The sequence below is a fragment of the Marmota monax genome, unplaced genomic scaffold (assembly GCF_021218885.2).
Source record: "Marmota monax isolate L192 unplaced genomic scaffold, Marmota_monax_Labrador192_F-V1.1 WCK01_AAM20220418_F8-fsc00281, whole genome shotgun sequence".
In the NCBI taxonomy this organism is placed as follows: Eukaryota; Metazoa; Chordata; class Mammalia; order Rodentia; family Sciuridae; genus Marmota; species Marmota monax.
Window position 1 is genome coordinate 762728 of NW_026693208.1, and position 25009 is coordinate 787736.

At 38.7% G+C, this 25009-nt stretch overlaps 1 protein-coding gene across 5 annotated transcripts in view; it reads left to right on the forward strand.

Moving 5' to 3' along the window:
* Window positions 1-834: 834 nt before the first annotated feature.
* The window catches only part of LOC124100518 (adhesion G-protein coupled receptor F2), a 36173-nt gene continuing 11998 nt past the window's right edge, over window positions 835-25009 (forward strand). For 3 of the 5 annotated variants that reach the window (XM_046456060.2, XM_046456059.2, XM_046456062.2), the window contains exons 1-5: window positions 835-16113; window positions 18584-18626; window positions 19358-19509; window positions 21511-21744; window positions 22565-23926. In XM_046456060.2, coding sequence (XP_046312016.1) covers window positions 15961-16113; window positions 18584-18626; window positions 19358-19509; window positions 21511-21744; window positions 22565-23926 — 1944 coding nt within the window. In that variant the 5' untranslated portion in view covers window positions 835-15960. The remainder of the gene's footprint in view (window positions 16114-18583; window positions 18627-19357; window positions 19510-21510; window positions 21745-22564; window positions 23927-25009) is intronic. The other 2 variants (XM_046456064.2, XM_058583055.1) reach the window with 2 other exon arrangements.

The following is a 25009-nucleotide window of genomic DNA, read 5'->3' on the forward strand; positions in this document are numbered from 1 at the left end:
AAAAATAAAGTAAGCACCTGTGGACTTTCCCTTTCTGTTCTTATCACTCCCTAGGAGATCCAGAAGAGTCTAAGACAAAATGAAGATGGAGCAGAGGAAGGATTAAAAATGAGGGGTATCTCTCACTATGTTCTAGGAACTTCTTAGTGAATATTTAAAATAATGCTACACCCTAGATAAACACGAAATTAGCTTTTTAAACATGGAATTAGGGGTACCAAAAAGTCCATGGAGACTTTAAAGAGTTGGAAAAGATTTTTGAATCTTTCAAGTTTTAAAAAACAATGTCACCGACCATGCTGCTTTTCAAGAGCCTTTGGTCTCTTATCAGTCAGTATAGGTTAGGTTATGCTGAGGTAAAAAAGAGCCCCCACATATCAGTAACTAAGAACAATAATGAGTAACTTGTTCTCATGCCCATTGTGGGTTGACAGGGGCTTCTGCTTATCACAGTCACCCAGGGACCTGGGTTGAGGGAGGAGCTACCATCTTTAATTGCTGGTCACCATGATAGAACTATTTTTGTGACTCCAGACAACTGCAAGGAGGTTAAAAATTTCAGTGCAATTCATGCCAGTTACAGAGCCCCAAGCATAGACACTGTGGTTTTAATATTCCACCTCCAGGCTTATAGGAAGAATTGTAAGGATGAAATAAGTATGGACAAGTACCACAGATCCCGTGCCACCACCATAGACTGGATCCCTTGCCAAAGACAGAAGCCTTTGCTTTTTGTGAGTCTCGGTGTGTCACCCAGTGTGTGATTCATCCACTCCCCAGCACCGTGCCCCTCCCACTTTGGGAGGTGCTCCCCAAGCAAGACTCATCCTGTCAGGCTGTAGCACCTCTGTGGAGGGCAGGCCCCAGCCCAGCTGCCTCCGCCTGGGGATCTGCCATTTGGGGCTAAATTGACTGCTCAGAGGAGCTGACGCCTGGCCAGCTGATTTGAAAAGAGATAATGGTGAAGGAAAGCCACTGATGGCCGCGTGTCTCCAGCTGCCAGGGAGTAGGGTGAATTTACCTATGACTTTGTCATAGGCTGGCCACAGTGAGTAGTCCCATGTCCTCCTTCTTTTTCCAGTGACTTGCTTCGGACAGGAATTTCAGAAATGAGCAGCCGATTATGATTCTATAATTGTGGGGCTTTGGTAATTTGGGAGCTTAATTAATAACATGACAGTGAGTAAGTATTAAGAAGGAACATGATAACTTTGAAGCTCTTTACATAACTCATTAAGAGCACCAGCCTGGTTATGAACATATTTTGTTTACATTTATTTTTCCGTGCTCTTTTGATTGCCATCCAAATTTCAGAATATAAGAAATTAGAATCTCTAACTGACTTTTTTTCTTTCTGGTAATCTCTAAGTGGTTAAGTGCAAATACAGAGGTTAATGAACCATTGTTATCATTTTCCCTCATCATTCTTTATAATGTTTTATCCACAATATTGATTTCTTAATAAGGTTCACCAACCTTGAATTTGGAAGCCAAAGAATTATTTTTTTCACCTCCTTAAAAAATCCTTCAATTCCATTGACTAACCAGTGCACTGAGATCTCTTGATCCTAGACATTCTTTTCTTTAGATGATGTGAACTTTGAGGAGATTTTTATTGGTTTGAAAGATTTTCCTTGGGTCATTTTTTTTGTGTTGTGGGAGAGTGTACCCAAACACCTACCTTTCTGTCATCTTGCATACTATTCCTTAAAATAGTCTTGTAATTGACCCTTAACTTTATTTCTTCTTTTTTTCTGAAAGAAGCTTTGTAAATATTTGAGTGCAAATTTTAAAAGTTGAGTTTTGCTTCAAAATTTTATCCTTTGAATTTTGACACTCCCCCTTAAAGAAAGCTTCCTGAGAAAAGGGTGAGGTTTGAATTTATCTATTATTATTATTATTATTATTATTATTATTTGCAGTTCCTCCTTCAAAATTTATTCATATTCTTATCATTTGGAAAAATCAACTTCTTGGTAGTTCTGATAAATGATTTTAAGCATATTTTTAACTAGTGATTAGCCTTAATAGACTAAAAACCTTGTCTTTTATGTCTTTATGGATTGTATCCTAAGATCAGGGAGGTCTAAACCCCCTTTCAACAATATTGGTATAATATAGAGTTAAAGCATCATTGTCATTTTACAGAATGAATGAAAAATTGTAAACAGAAACCAGACCTCTTATTTAGAGATAATGAGCTCAGAGGACAGTTCAAAGCCTGGGGACTGGTTGGTCTTTCTAAAGTTGGAGGGCACAGGGCATGGGGGTAGAAATGATTTTCCCTGAGTCCAGGCAATAATGGAGTGCTTTCTCTGTAGATAATATTTCTAAACATGTTATCAGTATGTTCTGGCAGTTCTAAACCATGTCAGTGATAAAACACTGGCCCAGTGGGCAGACCACAACCACCTCCCTTTTGCATGGGTATTGCCTCTGATGAGTGAGATGTGACTTAATTCACCAATAGAGAATAATTTATCTTAGCACACGGAAGATACATCTGAAAGCCTATAATTTAGCAGGTAGTCCATTAATTCCATTTTCATGGGAATTCATGGCTTTCTGGATTTGTTATTTTTATATTTCTGTTAACATAATAGCCATTAAAAAGCTGTAAGTATCCAACAACACCTGCTTTTATTTTTATTTAGGGATGAGGTTATAGAAACTTGCTTCCTCTGCATATTATTCTTAAGTCTTTTGACAGTGATGATAAAACAATCACACTAGCTTAAACCCAATAGATGACTCCGTTATGGTGATACTCAGGCATCTCACAGAACACAGCACAAGAGACAGGGTCCTGACTCTTGTTTTCCACTTCAGTCTTTCTTGCTACATCTATTTCATTTTTCTCTGTCCTTTCTGTAGTTGGGTTGTTCTTATTTATATATTAATATAACTATGGAGACTTTTCTCAGTTCTCTATATTAGTGTCACCTGTAGGGGCTGGAATTGTGGCTCAGTGGTAGAGCACCTGCCAAGCATGTGTGAGGAACTGGGTTAGATTTATGAGGTCTCAGAACCACATAAAAAATAAAAATAAAAAAAGATATTGTGTCCATCTACGGCTAAAAATATTTTTTAAAGAATATCACCTGAAGAGTTTTAAAAGGCCATTCTTTCCTGAAAATGTTAGCACTTAGTGCAATCAAGATGAAGGGTGTTTGCTGTAGGAGTCTTTCAATTTTTCAGTAGGACTTAAAGTGATATTACTCAAAATAAAAAGTTTTGGTGGAGGTAACTGAGCCTTGCTCCCAGATATTCTGATCCAATGGGTCTAAAGTAGGGTCCAGACACTGCTATGTTTTAAAAGCTCCCCTGGGGATCCTAATATATAATCAAAGCTGGAAATTGCTGCTATGAACTCTTGTCTTTTTCAACTTCACTCAGTGAAGAGAGTGAGTCTCCTCTCTTTTTCCCTATCCAAATTTCCAAATTCCTGGGCTGTGGACTAATGAGCCCAGCTGATGTTATTCCCCAATGCAGTGGGCTCCAGTGAGGCACATTATTCAAATGGCAGCACACCTGTAGTGGGGCAAGGGAGAGCCTAGGCAAGTAATTAGTAATAATAATGATAATAATAATGCTAAAAGTAATAGAGTTCAGCATATTCCTCCAAAGCAAGGCAAAGGGAGTCCTGAACTGCTAAATTTGAGAACATGTGGCAACTGTTGCTAACTATTATTGTAGCTATTTTTTTCAAATTATATCTTTGTTTGAAAGAATGCAATGATGGGAATTAATTTTTCTTAGTTTGAAAGTTTTATGGGACAAAACAAATATTTTAATATATTTGATAACAAAAAAACACAACTCTATCCATATCAGACTAGTCCTTACAAGTTGTGATGCATAAAATGATGTCTAATAACAAATACTATGGGGTATTTTGCTTGACATAATGCTCTAGTTGTAGCAGGCATAAATTTTACCCCACAGCGCACTAAATTTTAAAAATATCACATTTCTTCAAAGATTCTCTGAATCAGTTAAGAGGCTCTGCATCTTCCTCAGTCCCCTTCTTTCTTCCCAGTGATTTTGCAGAAAATTCCAACCTAGTCTTATGTCTGGAGGGGCTGTCCCCTTGCTAAGTAATACTTCTGAGAGTCTTAAATAGTCTCAAATTGTCATTACAGCTGGAAGAGAGTGGTACCATCATTTCTAAGCAAACTGAGCATTGAGATTCTTAATGGTCCCTAATGATTTGGATCTCGGAGTTCAGTTCTTCCTGCACCCTGAGTCACCTACAAGGTCCTCTCACCTCTAGAGGCATCGATTGGGTGGTATATATGAGCTGATGACTAGGGAGTCTGCCAATAACCTGTCCAAATTCAAACACCAGGGGGAACCTCTTCTTCCTTGGCCCAAATCTCTCTCTTTTCCCCAGTATTCACTCACCATCACCTTCTGAGACAAGTGTGTGCATAAAACACATGGGTAGGAATTGTGTTTAGGTACCTAGTAGTTTATTTTGATTTGTATATATAAAAGCACTTAATTTTCTACTGAAGCAGGAAACTTAAAGCTCAGAACTTAAAAAAAAAAAAAAGTTCTAAGAAGCTAGCCAGACAGACACAACCCCAAAATGTTGTCCAAAGGGTTCTAAGCTCAGAATCCTCTCTTGAAGGTGGGGAGGGACAGCCAGGAGGGCACCTCCGTGCTTCGGTAGATGGCACTGAGGAAGGAAAATGAGGGAGTCATGATGCTGATGCAGAATGTCTAAATGGTGACATGTTCCCTGCTGGTTTGAGGAGAGAAATTGGGCTTCCTGTGGCAACAACTGGACTTTGGAAGACAGAAAGTCTCTGTGATCCTGAAGAAACAGAGCTGGAAGAGAGAGGAGGAAGAATACGGGATGAGGAAAAAGCACTTCCCAAGCCCCTGAGAAGTGGCAGAAACTGGTCCAGACAGAGCAGCTGGATACCTGCAGGGAGAGCAAGACCAGATGTCACCACGTGGCAAAGCTGGGGTGGGTACAACGCCCAAAGACCAGCACAATTGCACATCTCAGCAGAGGCTGGCAGTGGGAGCACATCTTTGGATGTTTATTTCCTAATGCTAGGACATTGTTCCAGAAAAGAAAAGAGGAGGGAAAGAAGGAGGAAACCCTTGAATTAATCAAAAGAGGCTTAGTTTGAACCGAAACTCAATGAGTTTCTTTGTAAGGGAAAATTTTCCACCGTTGGCTCAAATAAGGACTGTAGTGCTTATTAAGTTCAGTTATAGTTTGAGAACCAGTCACATCGGTGCCCATCTAGTTTTGTAAGCAACACATGTTCATGATACTTGTGTACTTATCTTCTGTGTAGACATTGGGTATTGGTTCTTCCTCCACGATTTATCCAGAAGGCTTTGCTGTCTCCAGAATGGTGGCTGCACCTTGGATGTCCTTTTCACCCAAGGGCTCTGCATCTTAGTTCTTGGTTGCTGTCCTGGAGTCTTTCTCCCATAAAGCCATTTCAAAATGTATTTGATGCAAAAGTCCCATCCTACTCCATAGCCATATTCTAAATAAAGCATCATTTGAAACAAAACCATCGATGCCCCAACCGTGTACTCATTCATTTAATCATCCAGAATGAGAGAAAACCTAATGTTTTCAGACATACAAAGATTAAGAGAGTTTATCATCCACTGATCTTCATTAAAGGGAGTCTGAAAGTGTATCTTCTAGTAAGAAGAAAAAGCAAATATAAGAAAAAGAAATATAAGAAAGAATGTGAAATGTAAGGACCCAAAGGGGGAGATGAGCCTTCGATTTGGAGAACTGAAGAGACAGAAATACCTTCTGGTCGTAAAAGTTAGACAGCTCCCTATGTTCATATAGCTTTTTTACTTTTGAACATCTATTCTTTTTTCCTCTTTCTGTTTATAAAGTAACCACAAACAATTATTCATAATTCTCTCATGTCTATTGTTATCTCCATCTCTACATCTATGCAAAGAGAGAGGAAGACTGACAAACATCAAATAAGATAGAGCTGATGTACGTAAGGAACCCAAACACCAACTTGTTGTCCAGTTAAAATGTAACTACTGTGTGCATTTTAATGTCCATTATTAAGTCGCTGAGTCAAGTGGTCCACATTTTTAATTCGTCTCCTGCCCTGCGATCAGAGCAAAGGTGTTACTTCAAGTTTTTCCCTTTAATATTCTCATTTTGTGAAAGAGGAAATGGAGTTATCAGTCAACAAAGAACACAGTTATGAGGATTTACATGATGTGAATATTCAAATTTGATGCTTTCACGAACAACAGTAGGTCAGAAATCATTCTTTTGTGATAGATTGTTATATATTTATATGTGTTTTTTAATAACATTTACCTTAAAACTGTTATTATTTTTATGTCAGACTTTTTCATTTCTCAGCCTTTACTCATGTGAGTGAGACAGTATTGGGATCCTTTTGCAGAACTATAAAGCAGTGTGACACCAGGTGCCCTGCGGTTGTGATAATAACATGGCTTTTATAGAAGAAAAGTCTATTGAAATATGAACAATAGTAAACGTGTTTCAACAAAAATTATGTAATGGAAAAATACAAATCTTGTATATGTAGGCTAAGTGGTACCTAAACATCAACTGAATTTCCTAATTTTTCTTTGTTTTGAGATTTGGCCCTCTTTCTGTATTTCTCCTGTTGATTAATGGCATCAAAATTCCTGACTCAGAAAACATAAGTATCATCTTTTTATCCCTGTCATCTAACCTTTTTATTATTTTATTTTATTAAAATTTTTTTTTAGTTGTAAATGGACATGATACTTTTATTTTATTTATTTATTTTTATATGATGCTGAGGATGGAACCCAGTGCCTCACACGTGCTAGGCAAGTGCTCTACCACTGAGCTACAACTCCAGCCCTCCCTAACCTTTTAATCTTTTCCCTTCAACCCAAGTTTTAGTAGCTTCCCCCTTTAGTCTCCCTATTTCTGATTTGGCATCAGATCCTATTAGGCTTGCTGGCTTTGGACCCACTTGCCTGCCATTGCCTTGGTTTGGATCCTTCTAGTTGTTCATCTGGGTGGAGGAATGGCCTCTCCACTGTCTCCAGCCTCTGTGGTGGCAAAATAAACTTGAGAAAGTGGAATCTGATCCTGTCATTGGAAGATTTGATAGCTCCTCTGTCCATGGAGGAATTTGTTTGCTTTATTGCGGCACAGAATCAGCCTGATTTTGGTACCAGTTTTTATTTGACTGAGTAGCTGCAGGCCTTAGCTCCTACTGCTCCTGTAATGCTCCACGGTGACCTTCTCAGACATCCCTGCCTCACCTGGGTATTCCAAACCTTCTCTGGATCTGCTGCTCCTCTACCTGGAACACTATTCTTCACCACTGCCCCCGCAGTGGCCACACTCAGTGCCACCTTGTTTCTGATCCACCCCCAAATCCATTATTTTATACCTGAGTTTATTTTTTCTTGCCACAGGCCTCAAAAATAAATTTTATATGGCTCAGGGAGGATACTTAGAGCATTAACTGTTACCATCTTTATTACCTGTCTTCCTTAATTACACTGTAGCTTCCTGAAGGGTCAGACCATGGCCTATTTTTCTTCATAATCATCTCTAGAGCCTGATTTTTACCCTGGAAGAAAGAGGCCTAAAGTGAATATTTTCTAAATGAATAAGTGAATGAATGAATGGAGAAAGAAGGCCCAGAGAAACCATGTACCCTGCCAAATTTCATAAAATTAGTCATGACAGAATTGGGAGAAGAACACAGAGCTGACTTCCAAATTACTTCATTCTCTTTCTACCACAATGTTAATAAGTTTCATTTTTCCTATTATAAAAATAATTATTTGTAGAAAATATAGAGTACAGAGAAACGTATGCAGAGAAATTTTTCTCCTTTTGTCATAGTTATTGTTAATATTGTCCTATATTTATTTCCAGTGGTTTTGTTTTTTCTTCTTAAGAATAATTTGTAGAAATTAGAAAAATCTCAAGTATAAAAATGAAAATGAGTCACTCATATTTCCATCTCCAGAATTACTTGCTGTTTGTTAGCATCGTGTTGTATTTATTTCAAGTCTGTTTCTTACTCTTTCCCTCCTTTGAAAACCATGCTTTTCTTAAAAATGATACATGTTGTTACAAAAAATTCAAAGAGAACAAAATATTTCCAGGAGAAAAGTAAAAGAAACCATAGAAAATCCTGCTACCTAGAAATAATCATTGTTAATGGCTAACCCTTATTCCACCTATTTTTATAGATATCAACAGGACATATATAAAGACACGGTAGATCAATGGGTAGATCGATATAAAACAAAACAGAAAAAGTACAGTTATTAATAATTATGTTCTATTTGCTTCTAAAATGAATACATTCAATTTTATTTAAACTAAATAGAAAAAAGGAATGTCAAATGAAACCTGAAGGATTGTTGAACTTATAATTTTTTCTCACAAGAAATGTTATTTTCTAAATAACATAACATACTCAAAAACAGTTAATAAAATATATTGTGGGTGGAAGCAGTTATTTTTTAAAGTGGCCCTGTTAATTGTACAGGCCATGTGGATTTATTCCCACTGGAAAGATGAGGTCTCAACAATTTCTTAGTCAGTCCTTTGACACCCAATTTTTGACAGCTACATTATGCTTTCATATTGACCTTTTTTATGGCTAAGTTTCAGCAAAAAATGGTCTTACATTATAGCTGAATGCATTTTTTTTTTTCCAGAGAAGGTTCATATTATCTCTATACGTCAGGGATTACATTTATTTTTATTCTGGTTATCTTTATCCATTTTCTATATTATCTTTCTGTCTTTTTATTTGTCCTTTACTTTATCAGCATTTCTGCTGATAAATCTTACATGTTGATACTTTAGTGTTTTATTAGTGTCTCTTTGTTTCAAGCTCCTGATTGATTTATGAATTTTATGTTGCTATTTTGATTTTTGAACTTTCAAATTTATCTCCTTTGAACTTGGGCATTAAAAACCATGTTCATGTTATCTTGTTCTGTACCTTAAACTAAATTGTGAAACATTTTCTTGCCTGTGTGTGCATGCGCGCATGTGTATTGATGTTTAGATTTGAGTTCTTTGGCTGTCTTTCAGAAGCTCTGCTCCTTTGTGTTTTTCCTTAAAATCTTTCTCTATAATATGTTTGAGTCATTGGGATGTATCACCTTTTACCTTGCTAGTGTTTAAATTACTCTGGTATACAGTGGGTGATTTCTTGATTTCTCCCTCTCTGTACCTGACACTAGTTCATTTTTGCAAGGGCACGGTTTAGGGTCTGGGTATTTTGTGCTCTGTTCACTTTTCTTGCAATCTAAGGGAATACCCAGGAGAAGCAGAGTTCTGAGGCAGCATTACACTGCATGTATTAGTCAAGCTCCCAGCTAACTCTGAATACAAGTTACCTGAAAAGGACCCAGCTGAAAAGAATAAATTGAAGAAATTTAATGAAGAGATTCTTTAGATAGTAGGCAGGACTCAAGACCCAATAAGGGAGGCAGCGGGGGCCCAGAAGAAGTGGAAAACCATTACTATCACTAACTTCGAAGAGGCATGAGAAGGAAACCATTAAAGTCCAGTGCCAACTGAGGCATAAAAAGAGAAAATGCCCAACAAAAACAACAGCCAGAGAAAAGCAGCCACGTCTAGGATTCTAACTGCAGAGGAAGGAGAAATAAGGAGTATGTCTCCTCTTCTCCCTATTCCTACCCCCCCATCGTCTGCCAGTGACTCCCATTAGAAGAACCCTCACTGGAAACCGAGGCAAGACAGTGTGCAGAGGTCAGCTTCTTGGACAGAGTGGGATTTAGAAGCACAGAGAATAATTCTGATGAGCGACAGGGAACAAATACAGAGCCAGTTGCTCATGTGGGCATAACTCTGAAACTGAGTTTTTGTTGCATGGTGTCAGAATTCCCTCCATTTCCATGGATCATAGATGCCAATGGCAAATGTTTTAAGGCTATGGATTGTTTCTTTGTCTGGGTAGAGCCTTGGAGTCTTCATTTCCCCAGAGAGGCAATCTCATCATTTCCTCTCTACAGTTCACAGTGTATCCCCAGCTTCCCGTTCTAGAGCTCTTTGGTTGGTTGACGCTGGGGTTTGAATGTCCCCTCTACAGCTCATGTTGAAGCTGTTTAATTGCCATTGTAACTGTGATAAGAAATGGGGCTTTTAAGAGGTTGATTATGTCATGAGGGCTGTGTTTCCATGAATAGACTAAGGCTGTTATCTTGGGAAGGAGTTGGTTAGTAGGGAAGTGGGTTCCTGATAAAAAGATGAATTCATCCTGATTATTCTGTCTCTCCTGTGCTGTCACTTTTCATGTTACAATGCGGCATGAAGTCCCTCTCCCAAAGGCCAAGGCTGTGGTTTTGGTTGCCCAGCCACCAGAACTGTGAGTCAAATAAACTTCTATTTGTTATAAATCATCTGGTCCATGGTAATCTGTTGTACAGCAGAAAATGACTAAGACAGATGAGGAAAAGCAAAAGGCCTCACCTTTGCTTCTCTCTAGATTTCTGGGCATTTCTGGCGTTTCCAGAGATTCTGTCTACACTGTAGTTTGGTTAAGGGGGAGAGGAAAGGGGGATAAACTTTAGGAGCTGTGCTCTATTACTGCATTTCACTCCATTTCAGAATTAAATTTTTTTCCTTTAATAGTTTTTGAATTGTTTTTTTAAATCTTACACTTTATTTATTTATTTTGCAATTAGAGAATTTTTTTTTTTTTTTTTTTTTGCTGGTTTTCAGCATTTTGTTGGGTGCCAGAAGTACTCTGATTTAATTCCAGATGGATAAGAAATCCTACTAGTGTTTTTCTCTGGTTGTGCCTTGAGGATCATGTTGACTGTTTATCCTCCCAATATCAAGAAGTTATATAATACTGCTATCTCATGTTAATGAATTATCAAGACTCTTGACACACACACACACACCTTAACATCATGCTGTTTACTGTACTTTAAATTATTTCTGTACAAAAGCTCAGAAGTCCTGCTAGCGCTGCCATAGTCAGACTTTCCCTAGTTGTTTAGAGTTCCTATCCAAATTGTGTTGATTTTTACAATCTCTATCTTGGCAGCATCTTACTATCAGATGAAATTCTCTTTGATTTTGTGGTGACTCATGAGGTGGATGATTCTCAGGGCACACCTGGACCAAGTGCCTGGCATAGATGTCATCTGCACATGCTCGTCCCTGTTCACTGTTCACATTCTAGATGTGAGTTGGCACTGCTACATAAAGAGGAAGGTATTCAAATCAAAAAAGGTTTGGAGAAACTGGTTGAATCTCAGAGGAACTAGTGAAAATGGCTTAAGGTTTAGCAAACTGGTATTCTGGAGAAAATTGAAGGCTCACCAGATCTATGAGTAGGTTAACTGTGAGGGTGATTTGGGGCATGAAAAATCATCCTTGCTTCCAAACATTTAGCCTGTCGACCTGAGCCAGTGCTTCCACTTCCTACTGTTGGAGATGCTTCCTCTAGAAGATCCCTGAAAAAAATATACATTTAGCTGAAATAAAAAAAAAAAAACCACAAAACTACTGGTATTCATCTTCCTAGAGATGATGACCAACACTTGCTATTTTCAACAAGTACAGGAAGGAAGACACAGACAGAATAATGTACACTCAGCCTTCTGCATCTGTGGATCAAACAACTGCAGATCAATCTGTACTGAGCACATACAGACAACATTATTGTCATTCTTTCTAACATAATATAACAGCTATTTATATAGCATTTCCATTGGAATAATTATTTTAAGAAATCTAGAAATGATTTAAGGTAAAAGGGAGAATGTGGATAGGTTATAGGTAAATACTGTGCCATTTTATATAAGGGACTTGAGAATCCTCATATTTTGGTGTCTATGGAAAGTCTTGGCACTAGTCCCTTGTAGAAACTGAGGGATGATTTCATTTAAGAGTCTTATCTAAGAATCTAGATCTTTCAATAACTTGCAGTATGAACTTGGGCAAATCACTTGCTATCTGAACCATGATTTTCCCTCTGTTAGACAAGGAAAAAATGATATCTATTTTGCTTACTTCATAAAATTATTATGACATCAATTTGAAAGTTATACTGAAATGCTCTGAAAGAATTAGATACATACAAAAATTAGCTCTTTCATATTTTAGAAAAGTCACATGATATTCTGGAAAAAAACCTAAAAGATAACAAACCTAGGTTCAAATCCCAACTATGCTGCCTGGTAATTGAAAATTGGGCAGGGTCAATTTTTAGTTCCTTAACATTGGAAAATTCTGGAAGTCATTTCAGAAACACAGAATTGTTTGAAGGCCTAAAAAGAGCTAACATCCACATGGCCTCTGACAAAGAATAAATGTTTGCTTTACTCTCCTCTGCCCTTCCACAATGACTGCACTCAGGCAGGAGGTACACCTGGTCACTGACCAAGGGTGACATGATGGGATGGTTAATGACGGACGCTATGGAATCTTCCACCCCTGAGATCATCTGAAGTGTATATCCACAGTCTGCCCGGCGAATTTTTATGGTTCTTTTTGGAATATCATTTGAAACCTCAACAATTGTAAAATCTAATTATGCAAGTAGTAGCCACAGACTATCAGCTGACAAAACTGGTGATTGAAATGTTCCTGGTTGGTAGTTAAAGTTCTGTCTGGAGTTTTGTTTACCTTTGTGATTGATGTGATTTGTGATGACTATCCCAATATTTTCTCTTTATTTTGTTGTTGTTAATCAAGATGTGAGAGGTCAACTTGCAAAAGATTTTTTTTTTTTTTTCAAAATGACTCTACAAAATTGCCTGTCTTTATTGGCCTGTGTGTGCGCGTGCGCACTTATACTTTTTAATTAAGCAAATGCTTTTTTTCTGAAGGGGCTGTGCATTAAACACGTCCCAGCATGTGATTCACACATTTTCTTTCTGCCTGTTGTTTCATGTTAGTGAGCTGTGCCTGTTGCCCGCCAACTGTATGGCTTTGGGGTGGAGGATTTTGATACAGATAGGAAGAGATATTTTATATAATTAAATTGCCAACAAAAATGAGAATCATTTACGGAATCTGGAACTTTGAGATACTTCCTGTCATGTCAATTACACCAGTTTTGCCCCTTAGGGTCTGTTGGTCTCTAAGAAGCAAGCCCATCCGAGTTCCCAGCCCTGAGGCTGTGCCTGGTTTCACTGTGACTTTCCCGTGGGGGCTGAGGGAAAGAAGTCATCCTGGTTGTTGTTTAATTTTTAACTGCTAGTACATTGCTTGGCAATGAGGGGTTCCATTTTTGTTTGTGAAATCAACACATAAATGAACATCTTAAGCATCTTCTTAAGGTTTGTAAATCAGACAAGAGAAGGGAAGAGTGTAATCTAGATTTGAGGATTGGAAATATTATCTCTTTGCAGATTTAGCCAATATATCAGTATACTCTGTGGTTCCATTTTTTTTAATGAAGGAGATAGTGAAGTAGTTTCTATATTTTAATTTTTTAAAAAAAAATTGTACATGTTGTACTTGGCACATTTCCCCTTGTGAAATTTTAGTACTGATGTGATTGCTTATTGTGGGGTGGGGCAAGTATGAATTACATGAGGTATTTTTTATTTATTTTTTTAGGTTATGTTCTTAAGAGATAAGTCTTTTCTGAAATGCATGTTTTTAATGAAGTTTTTGGCTTAGGCTACACAAAGACAACATTTCAGGCATTTGTTTGAGAGGCAAGAGTTATACTCCAACTATCCCTTCTTTTAGAGTCATAATCCAACCACCTGGGGTAGGGAGATGGGAACAGTTGGATACCAGTGGGGTAGGGAGATGGGAACAGTTGGATACCAGTGGTTTTCAGGAAAAAAAAAAATGGCAAGAAGGCTCTGGGTGGGGAGGAGCACCATGTGGTCGAAATATTAGAGCCATGCTTCTATTTTGCCACTATACCCTTTTACTTCTTCTGAATTTTCTGTGGATCTGAAAAAGGAGTTAATGACTCTGGCTTAATGTCAACAAAACTGGAAGAAAACTGTTTTCATTTGAGCCTAGATTAAAACATGCCACTGTATTTAAAAAGCAATCAGTTTTATAAGCTAAACACAAAAATGTTAACTCTTGGAAATTTTCCTTTCAGTCAAAAGAATTGAGAATAAGCTAAAAAGTCACTAAGAAATAGAGTCACCATTGTTGAAATAAGAAAGGTCACACTTCAAAATCTAACAAAGGAGTGGCTCCTGTCTAATGAAGATCATTCCCACATAAAACTCAGAGTGCTTACTTTGTCATACATAGATATTTAATTTTAGTAATAACCAAAAAACATTTTGAAAAGCATTAAACTTAATTATATTTCAACTTTAAAGCAAAATGATAATGTAATAAAGATTATATTTTAATACAACACACTAAAATTTTAAGCAAACAAGATGATTTTCATCTTGATTTGCAGAAATGAATAAATTACTCAACTTTTTTTTTTTAATTTACTTGAGTTTTGGGGCCAAGTAATACTAGCTTTATGAAAGTTTGTTGTCTCTTTCTTAAAGAATTTATAAAATTTGTTTTAGACATGAGAAGGAACATTGAATATGATGAAAATTATTAAAGTTAATTCAAAAAAAGTATGGACTTATTATCAAATGGTATGAGAATTATGTCAACATATTTCTAGTTTTTTAGTTTTGATGATTTTGCACAAAGCAGTAATTGCATTGTGGTAATGATTCTAATGGGTCATTTGGATGGTTTTTATAATGGAGTCTCCATGTCTTTGAATGACTCAAGTTGGAATAAAAGATAGAAAAAAGCTACCACTTAACTTGAAATTGTGTGTCCATCTGTGTTGCCACCAAAGACACATAAAAGTGATGAGCAATAATGTACTCCCTTTGCCCCTTTGTGTAAAAGCTACAGACTTTGCAGAAAATAGTATTAGCAACCAGGCTGAAATAGGCAATACAAAATTTTTAAAACAATTATTGAATTTCAGTGGAATTTCGGCTAGACTAACATTTCAGTGCAAGAAACATGATTGAAAAATTGTTGCTGTCTAGTCTTTAAAATAATGACATGGTTTACTATAGAACTACACATATTTGGGTAAAGATTTATTTTGGACTAAAAACGGTCAAGTAACCAATATCAATCATTTTGATAGCTTCTGGATTTTGTGATGACATCCACGTCTTCTTAACCCTTTTATTTGAGAATGAAGACATCAAATCTCTTTCACAGATGACCTTGCTCAGGATGAAAATATTAAAATTATTAAAATTTAATATTCGCATTCTTAACTTTGGTGAATCCTTTATAGAACTCAGATCCTGATACAAATCCTCAGCTCTTTCCACCCACTTTCTCCCTTTCACTTCTTCTCTTCCTTCCACCCTATCTCCCTCCCTCCTTATTCCTTTATTGAATGTATTATGTTCCCACCACTTGCCAGACATTCTTGGTGTCAAGAAATCCATTACGTTTTGACATCATTTCTGGTAAATATAACAATAGCAGATTAGTTTTGAAGAAATCACTACCTATCCATGACAATTACTGGGGAGGGTGGGATAATAGGCCAAGTTTGGTGCTTACTGTCTTTCAAAAAATGTATCTTGGCTGAGCTTACCCATAGGAACCCCAGCTCATCTTCCACTATAGCCACCTACACGTTTCTCAGCCCTGCCGAACCCAGAGAGTGAACCATCATTCCTGCTGCCCAAACACAGGCTGTTATTTATTATACCTCGTAGGCGAGATGCAATCTGGTAAGCGGCAGCTTCATTTGGAGAGATTCCCATGTTAGGTGTGACTTGTAAGCTGGTAGCAGAGGGTGAGGGATCGATCAGCAATTGCCTGTACCTCCCCGTGTGGGCTGGTGCTTACACCTGTAGCCTCCTGGTGAAGTTGATGGGTCACCACCTCTGGAGCAGAGAATTCTGAGTGGACAGCACTGAAGACGGAGCCCAGTCTCACAGGCTGATGGTCTACGGTGGCATAGAATGATGAGAGCTTCCAATTTGCAATATTTTGCCCTTTTGTTTATTTTTATAGAAGCAAGAAATTCAACTGTGTGGAAGACAATGACTTGTACACTTTTGTTCTTCTGTTTGGTGTTTCTTTTGCCCACAGAGTCCTGTAAGATATTAAGTCAGGTAAGAAAAGGGGAAAAGGTGGAGGAAATGGGTGGGGAATGTAAATGGACAACAGAATCCATCAACCAGCTCTCAGTTTCCTGAGAGTCCATGTGCTAGAGAGGATGATGATGGAGTGACAGCCCTGACAGAAGAAACTGCAGCTACAGTTAACAAATACCCATGTCAGCCAGTAGCTACAAATTATTTTCCCCATTTTATTCTGAGATGCAATAAGATTGAAATGAAGGGAAATAAACTTCTTTCCATATCCTTTCGCTTGCTTATAATCAGGGTGATGCTATTTCCTAAGAGGCTCTTGAAAATGTAGAGGTGGTGGGAGTTACCACCATGACTGGGAGTTATTAATTGGCATTTAGTTGGCAGGAACTAAACCTGGATTGGCACAGTAGTGCATCATCTTAGTCAAAATGGCAAAAGCATCTTCTTTGGGAAACTGATAATGAATAGCAAAAATGGGCCTCTCTCGGGAATATTTTCTTTCATACCATAGGTCATTTAAATTTCCCTATTAGTTGCTTATTTAAAATAAGGTGTGGAAAGAAAGTGTGAGCGAGAGAAAAAAAATATTTTGAGCATCTTGAGATCTTGAGAAGAGAGTATTATTATTTGACCACAGGTCTGAGATTGACAGGTGAAGCTCCACTCCCTTGTTTTATAGATGGAGAGATTGAGGCCAGTGTTGTAGAATGTAATTTGCATGAGGTATGCACCCTGCTCAGCTACAGGGCCAAGGTGAGAACATCTGTCTTCAGATTCTCAGCTTCTTGCTATTTCCATTTTAATATGTTCCTTTTTAGTAAAGCCTTCTTGAGAGAGGAGCAGGGGAAACTCAAAGTTCTTTTTAGCAGTTTTCCAAATAATATTTACTTTCTAAGTAGTTTGCCTTAACTAGTGTGGGTGGGACTCTTTTCCATGAGTTCCCTTCTGCCAACACAGAATGCATATCTGGTTCCAGGAGAAATTAAAGACCCTTTAGAAGCTTTTTCGCTGGAGGCACTCCAACCCCACAACATGGTACTATTTCCCTTCTTAATTTGATTTTTTTAATCCACAGTTTTCTTTTTAAATTTTTTTAATATTTATTGTTTAGTTGTAGTTGAACACAGTATCTTTATTTTTATTTATTTTATGTGGTGCTGAGGATTGAACCCAGGGCTCTAATGTGCTTGGCATGCACTCCACTGCTGAGCAACATTCCTAGTCCCTAATCCACAGTTTTGTACCAGACAGAATGTGGAGTGTAGACAGAGGATGGGAGGTTGGCTTTGTTTTTCTTGATTGCTGGGATCACCTCATCAGGGACATTTTGTCCTTTTTTCCCTCTATTATAGAAGTTTCTGGGCACTGAACAGTTGGGAATTGCCCCCTCTTGACTTGCCCTCATACTGGGGCAGCCTAACCAGTTGAGCAGGCTGCCGATTTGCAGCTGTCTTTTTTATGTTATTAGGTTGAGAATTGTTGGTATCTGAAGCTGAAGTGATCCACACTGCATGCCCCCTAGAAATGAAATGATCAGAGGAGTCACATATGGCATGCTTTGGAAAATAGCTGGGAAGGATTGAATTAGGTCCTTCATTTAAGAAGACAGGTTTTCCAGAACTATTTGCAAACTTCATACTATGGCCTTCTGCCCACATACCTGATTGATATGATGTGACTTCACTGGAGTTGGTTTAATGGGTCAAGTCTCATCCAGAGTGTTGACTTCCTACTGCATTTCCCATAGTGTATTGAAGAACATGGCTCTATCAGGATGGGTTTGGGGCCCCTTGAGAAGCCTATGCTTCCTTCCACATACCTACTCTGCCTGTTGCAGGTAGACATGGGCTGGCTCTTTGAAAAAAAAAAAAACCTGCTCCCTAAGGAGATATAAAGTCCTAGTCTCAGCCATGAGAGGAACTCCTTATATAGCCTTGTGCAGGGCACCTCATCTAGCAAGGCCTCGGTTTTCTTATCTTTAAAATAAGGGGGTTGGGCTGGGTGATCTAAAGAATCTTCCAGAACTCTTAAGACTATTATTTTAGTACTCTTTTAGTGGAAGAACTTTAGCTATTTTGCTTATGTAATAAGACTTTATTCTCTTGCCTATAAAATAAGCCATATCACATCCATGATTTCAAGGATATTCAGTCCTGTGTTCCTAGAATTCAAAGGGGCCTCTAGAAGCAAAGTGAACCTTCATTAATTTCTCTGTAAATCCACCTCTGTCCACAATGTGTTTTGTGGACAGAGTGTGGACTGTTCTTACTGGAGACAGAGGTGGATGCCTGCTACATGCAATGGGAAGGAGGGCCGAGGGGAAAATGGGGCCACGGGCCATACTTCACAGCTCTGAAGTATGATTTCAGTGGCCACACTGGCCTCACAGCTGATTCAGACATAGTTTTTCATCTGTGACTAAAATGAACCATTGGGATTACATATCAACAACTGATTTTGACATGAATATTTTTATTTTTCTGTCTAGGCTGCCAACAAAAACACGGAGAAGGTACCTGCCAGGCCACATGGTATGTTGGCAGCAGTTCCTAATCACATGGAAGGCTGACTGTTCCTATATTGTAACAGAAGGCCATTCTCAGTCCTCTGTCACATGGCATAGCAGATGGGACATCTTGGTAGCTTGTATTTGGACTCTGTTTTTTTTTTTCCCCTTGTGTTAAAATGTGCCTTTGACCACAGGTGTGTTCCTCTTTCCTCCCAGCATTCCCTGCTCCATCCTGGCCGGAGACTTCTTTGCCACAGATCTTTTGTATTGAGTGGACTCAAACTAGGGAGGTGGCTAAAAGGGATCCGTAAAAGCTCATTGATGATGTGACACACTATAAGTTTCTAGAACTGAAGGGCTTCTCTGGGAACATCAGGGACAGTGGATTCCAAATGAGCTGATCTGGAAAGCTTTAGCAATCTGAGGAGTTGCCCAGGGGTTTCTGTGGGCACAGGAGAGTGACCCAGTGGGCTAAGCTGTGGACTCTTCTGGCCCAATTTAACTGGGGCAATTCCACTTTTATATGTTTTATATATTGGAGTTCAGGATAAGATTCTATCAGACACGATAGGATTTTGTTGCTGAAATATGTGATGCCCACTGATTCATTTTAATCTTCTGCCATTTTACCAAGAAAAGATACCTGACATCCACCAGATTTATGTGCCTTTACTTCAGGGACACCTTGGTGATTGGCCCAGCATAACTTTGATCTCAGAGCTTTCTGATATGGACATCTTTTTTTTCTCCCAGGTGTATGTGATTATGTCTGTATGGACAATTCCCATTGCAGCCAACCTTGTCCTCCAGGTACTGAGGGAAATATGGGATTTTCATGCAGGAAAAACAAATGGTACAAAGTTACTGATACCTGCCGGACTCTTAATGCCTTCAACATCTTTGAGGTAATGTCCTGTCTCTCATAACATGGATTCTTTTGTGGGCTCTCTGTAAAAAGTGGAACCTTGAATTAGCAATTCATATTGGGCTTAAATTAGGGGGAAGACGAACATGAGGCAGGGTGGTAATAGGTTGTTTGTTAATACGTAAATACCTACATATCTCTACTCTCTTAATTTTGGGCATTTGTGCTTCAGTTCCTCACACCCTTTCTTGACATGAAGGAACCTGCTCATTTAGGTTAGAGCTCCAATGGGTGCCACAGTTGTCACTGAAAACTGCTCAGTTAGCCCTTTAACACCCCAAAGCTCTGATTCACAAGGCATCCTTCACCCACTGACAGCAGCCCTGGAAACTTTTTAGACATGTGGAATTTGGGCCCCACCTTGGCCTGCTAAATCAGAATCTATTGTCTAGCAAGATCCACGGGTGATTTCTGTTGTCGTTCAAATGTAAGAAGCCAGCTGGCCTAAAAGGAATGACTTTGTCATCAAACGGACATTTTCATATATACTTAAGTAATTAGATAGCTTTTTAATTAAAGTCTAATAAACTCAAATCAAATGCTATTTCTTCTCCTTTGCTTCTTTTTCTCCTTTTCTGGCAGGGGCTTTACTATTGTTCAGGTAAATCAGCTCCTGGTTCCTTCAGAGGAGTCTCTGCTTTAGCTTTTCTTTTGTTTTAGGAACATTCCTTTGTTGTTGTTGTTGTGTTTGTGCACATCTCTAGGGAGTATTTAGTGGGTATTAGACCAGAAGTCTCTGATCAGACTTCAAGAGGCTGCCCAGTTCTAACATCTGGGGAGATTGAGCAAAGATGTATGTGCAGACCCACACACCATATGTCTTAATATTTAAATGTTTTTAACTTAAAAATTGCTAAATAAGATATAACCTGTCTGCTTCCATCCCAGATTCCATTCTATTCCTCAAGGGCAGTGTACAGCCAAGGTCTATAACCCTGAAAACATCTATAACCCTGAAAACAGTGCCTCTTAACCTCTTACATCCCTAGGATGGTGGTGTCATCTAGCTTTGAGGAAGAAGCCCTTCCAGGCCCTAGAAGTGGACCTGGAGTGTTGAGTAGGGAATTTACATGTCTCTAGCAGGACAAAGGGCTCTGCATTGGCATGTCTTCTAGATCCATAGACTCCTCTTCCTGTGAAAGGGTAGGATGGAGGTCCTTTCGAGCAAGGTCAGCCAACTTTCCTGTAAAGGGCCAGACAGTGAATAATGTCGGTTTTGTGGGTCACATGTTCTCTGTTACTGCTATACAGCTCTTCCATTATAGTGTGAAAGCAGCCATAGACAATACTTAAGTGAATAAGCCAGTGGAGTTCCAATAAAGTTTTATTCACAAAAGATAAAAAGCAAAAAAACCAAACAAACCAAAAAAAAAAAAAAAAAGACAGTTACCTAGGGGCCATGGTTTACCATTTCTACCATAAAGCATGGGACCCAGAACCTGAATCAATGAGAAATACCGTCTTTCACTGTTTTTAGACATTCTTGCATTCTTGTACCTCAGTGTCCTAATAGTTTTGTTCAATCTAGTTCAGTTATAGTCATGTCTCAGACTTTGGTTTTGGGGAATAGTAATAATAAGCTTAAATTTCACTAGAAATCTAGTCTGTCTCTCTGTCTCTGTCTCTCTGTCTCTCTCTCTCTCTGTCTGTCTCTACACACACACACACACACACACACACACGCACAGATGCACACATAGTATGTATATACAGAGGCTGTCCAAAATCTAATGTGAAAGATGACAGTTGCTGTTTTGAAGGAGGGGTTAAGGAGTAGGCTATTGGATTTTTTTTTTTTTGGTTCATTTACCTTGGTATTGATCAAGTTATTCTACCCAAAATGTGACTTTGAAATGGAAAACATAAAATCATTATGCAATTCACAATTGTACAATAAGCCTGGTAAATTTTGGTAAAAGTACTCTTACTCTTAACATAAACATGACATATTAAAAATTTCTTTGTTTTGGCTGTATCTTAGGAGGACTCATATTTAGCTAAACCATTTGGAGAAACCATAAGAATAAATGAATATGCTGGAAAATCTGAGACTATAACAGATATGTTGATGCAAAAGTGTCCAAAAGATTTGTCTTGTGTGATTAAAAACATTAAGCGGTCTCCCCGGATACCAGGAAACATCGCTGTCATTGTACAGCTCTTACACAACATTTCAACAGCTCTGCTGACAGACGTTGATGAGGCAAAGATGAAGGTGAGTGGCCTTGGATATTTAGTAGAGCACTGTCTACATGTAAAAGGAATTTAGGTTACTTGGAGTATTCTCTGAGCTTCCTGGAGGCTGAAGACTCTTCCACTTCAGTATTTCCAGTGTCTAGCATAGCAAGTGCTAAGTAAACTCTCAATGAAGACAGAAAGAATGAATAACTTGTTGAATTAACAAACATTTATAGACTGCACTTACTTGGGACTGTGGTGGACACTGGAGTCTGCTTTTCCAATTTTGGCTGCTGTAAACCTCTAAGAATCATTCTAGCTTTGGCAGAGAGAAACATCTTTCTTACTTTTATTTGTGAGTTAGAGCTGGTTACTAAAACAGAAAATAATGGAATGCCAAGAAAATAGCCATATTCTCTGCAGAAATGTTGAAATGGAACTGGATCTGTTTCTTTTGTTCAAAGCAAAGGGTAGTTAAAAAGTAGCTTCAGCCTCTGGGGTCAGTTTCCCATTTACTATGTTCCTGTATAGGATTCTGCAACAGTTGGAATTTAACAGATGTTTTTAATCACATGATGGGTACTTGACAGGTTAAGCAAATTGTAGTTTTGCAAACTGTAATTTTTGTGAAGTGGAATTGATGATAGAAATGAGCAGATTGCCTGGGGATCTTGTTCTGATGCTGATTCTGATTCATTAAGTCTGGGGTAGGATCTGGGGTAGGATTCTCTGCCTTTAAGAAGTTCTTAAGGGATGCCTGTGCTGCTGGTCAGAGGACCACACTTTGTAAAAGTGAATCTTGAATGCATTGGCTGTTTGAGAGTGGCTCAGTACTAATACCAGTTCTTCACTGGCAGAGTTACAGCACCATGGCCAACCACATTCTTAACAGCAAAAGCATTTCAAACTGGACCTTCATTCCTGACAGAAACAGCAGCTGTGTTCTGCTTCACTCAGTCAATTCCTTTGCAAGAAAGCTTTTTGTAAGTAAACATCCCATTGACATTTCAGACGTCTTCATTCATACCATGGGCACCACCATTTCTGAAGACAACACAGGAAAGAATTTCACTTTTTCCATGAAAGTTAATGACACTGGCAATGAAGTTACCGGGAGGGTGTTGATTAGTCAAGAAGAACTTCAAAAGGTGCCTTCCCCTTCTCAGATCATCAGCATTGCATTTCCAACTCTTGGGGCCATCTTGGAAGCCAGTCTTTTGGAAAGTGTCACTGCAAATGGGCTTGTTCTGTCTGTCATTTTGCCCAAGGAACTTAAAAGAATCTCACTGATTTTCGAAAAGATCAGCAAGTCAGAGGAAAGGAAGACACAGTGTGTTGGCTGGCACTCCCTGGAGAGCAGATGGGACAAGCAGGCCTGTAAAATGATTCAAGAAAACTCCCAGCAAGCTGTTTGCAAATGTTGGCCAAGCAAGTTGTTTACCTCTTTCTCAATTCTTATGTCACCTCAGACCTTGGAGAGCCCAACTCTGATTTATATCACATACATAGGCCTGGGCATTTCGATTCTCAGCTTAATCCTTTGCTTGTCCATCGAGGTCTTGGTGTGGGGTCAAGTGACGAAGACTGAGATCTCATACTTACGCCACCTGTGTATCGCTAACATTGTGGCCACCTTACTGATGGCTGATGTATGGTTCATTGTGGCTTCCTTTCTCAGTGGTTCAATGACACACCACAATGGGTGTGTAGCAGCAACATTTTTTGTCCATTTCTTTTACCTGTCTGTGTTTTTCTGGATGCTTGCCAAGGCACTCCTCATCCTCTATGGAATTCTGATTGTTTTCCATACACTGCCCAAGTCAGTCCTGGTGGCATCTCTCTTTTCAGTGGGCTATGGGTGCCCTTTGGTCATTGCTGTTATTACAGTTGCTGTCACTGAGCCTGGCAAAGGCTACCTACGGCCAGAGGCCTGCTGGCTTAACTGGGACACGACCAAAGCCCTCTTGGCCTTTGTGGTCCCAGCTCTGGTCATTGTGATAGTCAACCTGATCACGGTCACACTAGTCATCACCAAGACCCAGCGAGCTGCCATTGGCAGTTCCATGTTCCAGGAAGTGAGAGCCATTATGAGAATCAGTAAGAACATTGCCATCCTCACACCACTGCTGGGTCTGACCTGGGGATTCGGAATAGCCACAGTCATTGATGACAGCTCCCTGGCCTTCCACGTTATCTTCTCCCTGCTCAATGCATTCCAGGTAAGTCCAGATGCTTCTGCTCAAGATTGAAGTGAGAGAATATATGAAGAAGTTTTGTGATCATCAAAACTTTGTGGCATCAGATTATACAAAAGACAATTAAATAGCATATTGAGTAAGAAAATTAGCCTTTGTTCCAGAAAGGCCTGGATTTGAATTTTGACCCTCTTATTTACTAATAATGTTTAATAAGATCTTGGAATATTTACTTAACTTCTTCAAGCATATTTTTCTTGTACATAAAATGGGTATAATATTGTCCACTTCATAGAGTTGTTTGGAAATAAAATCATGATTGTGAAAGCATCAAAGTACTAAAATAATCTGAAGATCACAAGCAGGCTTCTAATAGGCTGACTTGTTACTGTTGAGAAATTAAACAATAACACCTCTCCCAAAATTTAGGGTTATAACTGGAGGTATTAAATTTTTTATTATATTTTCTGCCACTTAGAATTTTTAGTTGCCATTGGAAACCATCTTATTTTAACAAGTTGTGCTATATAGAGGGCATTAAAAATGATTTCTCTTCTCTCATATCTTGTATGAACTAACAACGTTCACAGTTTTATCCTTGACAAATTTTCTATGCTAATAAGATATTTTGCATAATATAGGGGTTTGAAAATAATGTATGAGAACAATGTTAATAACAGAGGATGCCTCACATTTCTATGGAAACTATTGTACTGTACATTTGTATAGCAATTAGTAATTATCAATTCCTTACACATGTTTACAAAACTAGTCATAAATAGGACTGAGGTGAGAACCTAGTTTCCCAAGTCTTAGTTCAGCATATCCCATACCTATCTTCCAAGGGACCTTAGCTCATGTCTCACCCCACAGCACTTTCCTTTTTTGTCTCCCTTGGGGCCATCTCACCTGTGATTTTTTCTTCTGGACTAGTCTGTGAGCACTTTGACCTGTCATACTAGGATGAATTGAAATTTCCATTCAGTTTTTGCCTTGATTCTGGGCCAGGAGCAGTTTGGGGCTCCGTGTGTAGAAGTCATTGGGGAGCTGAGAGCAGGGCATGGGTGAGGGCCAGACATTGGGAGGGCAGAAGGCGGGCTGTGCTGA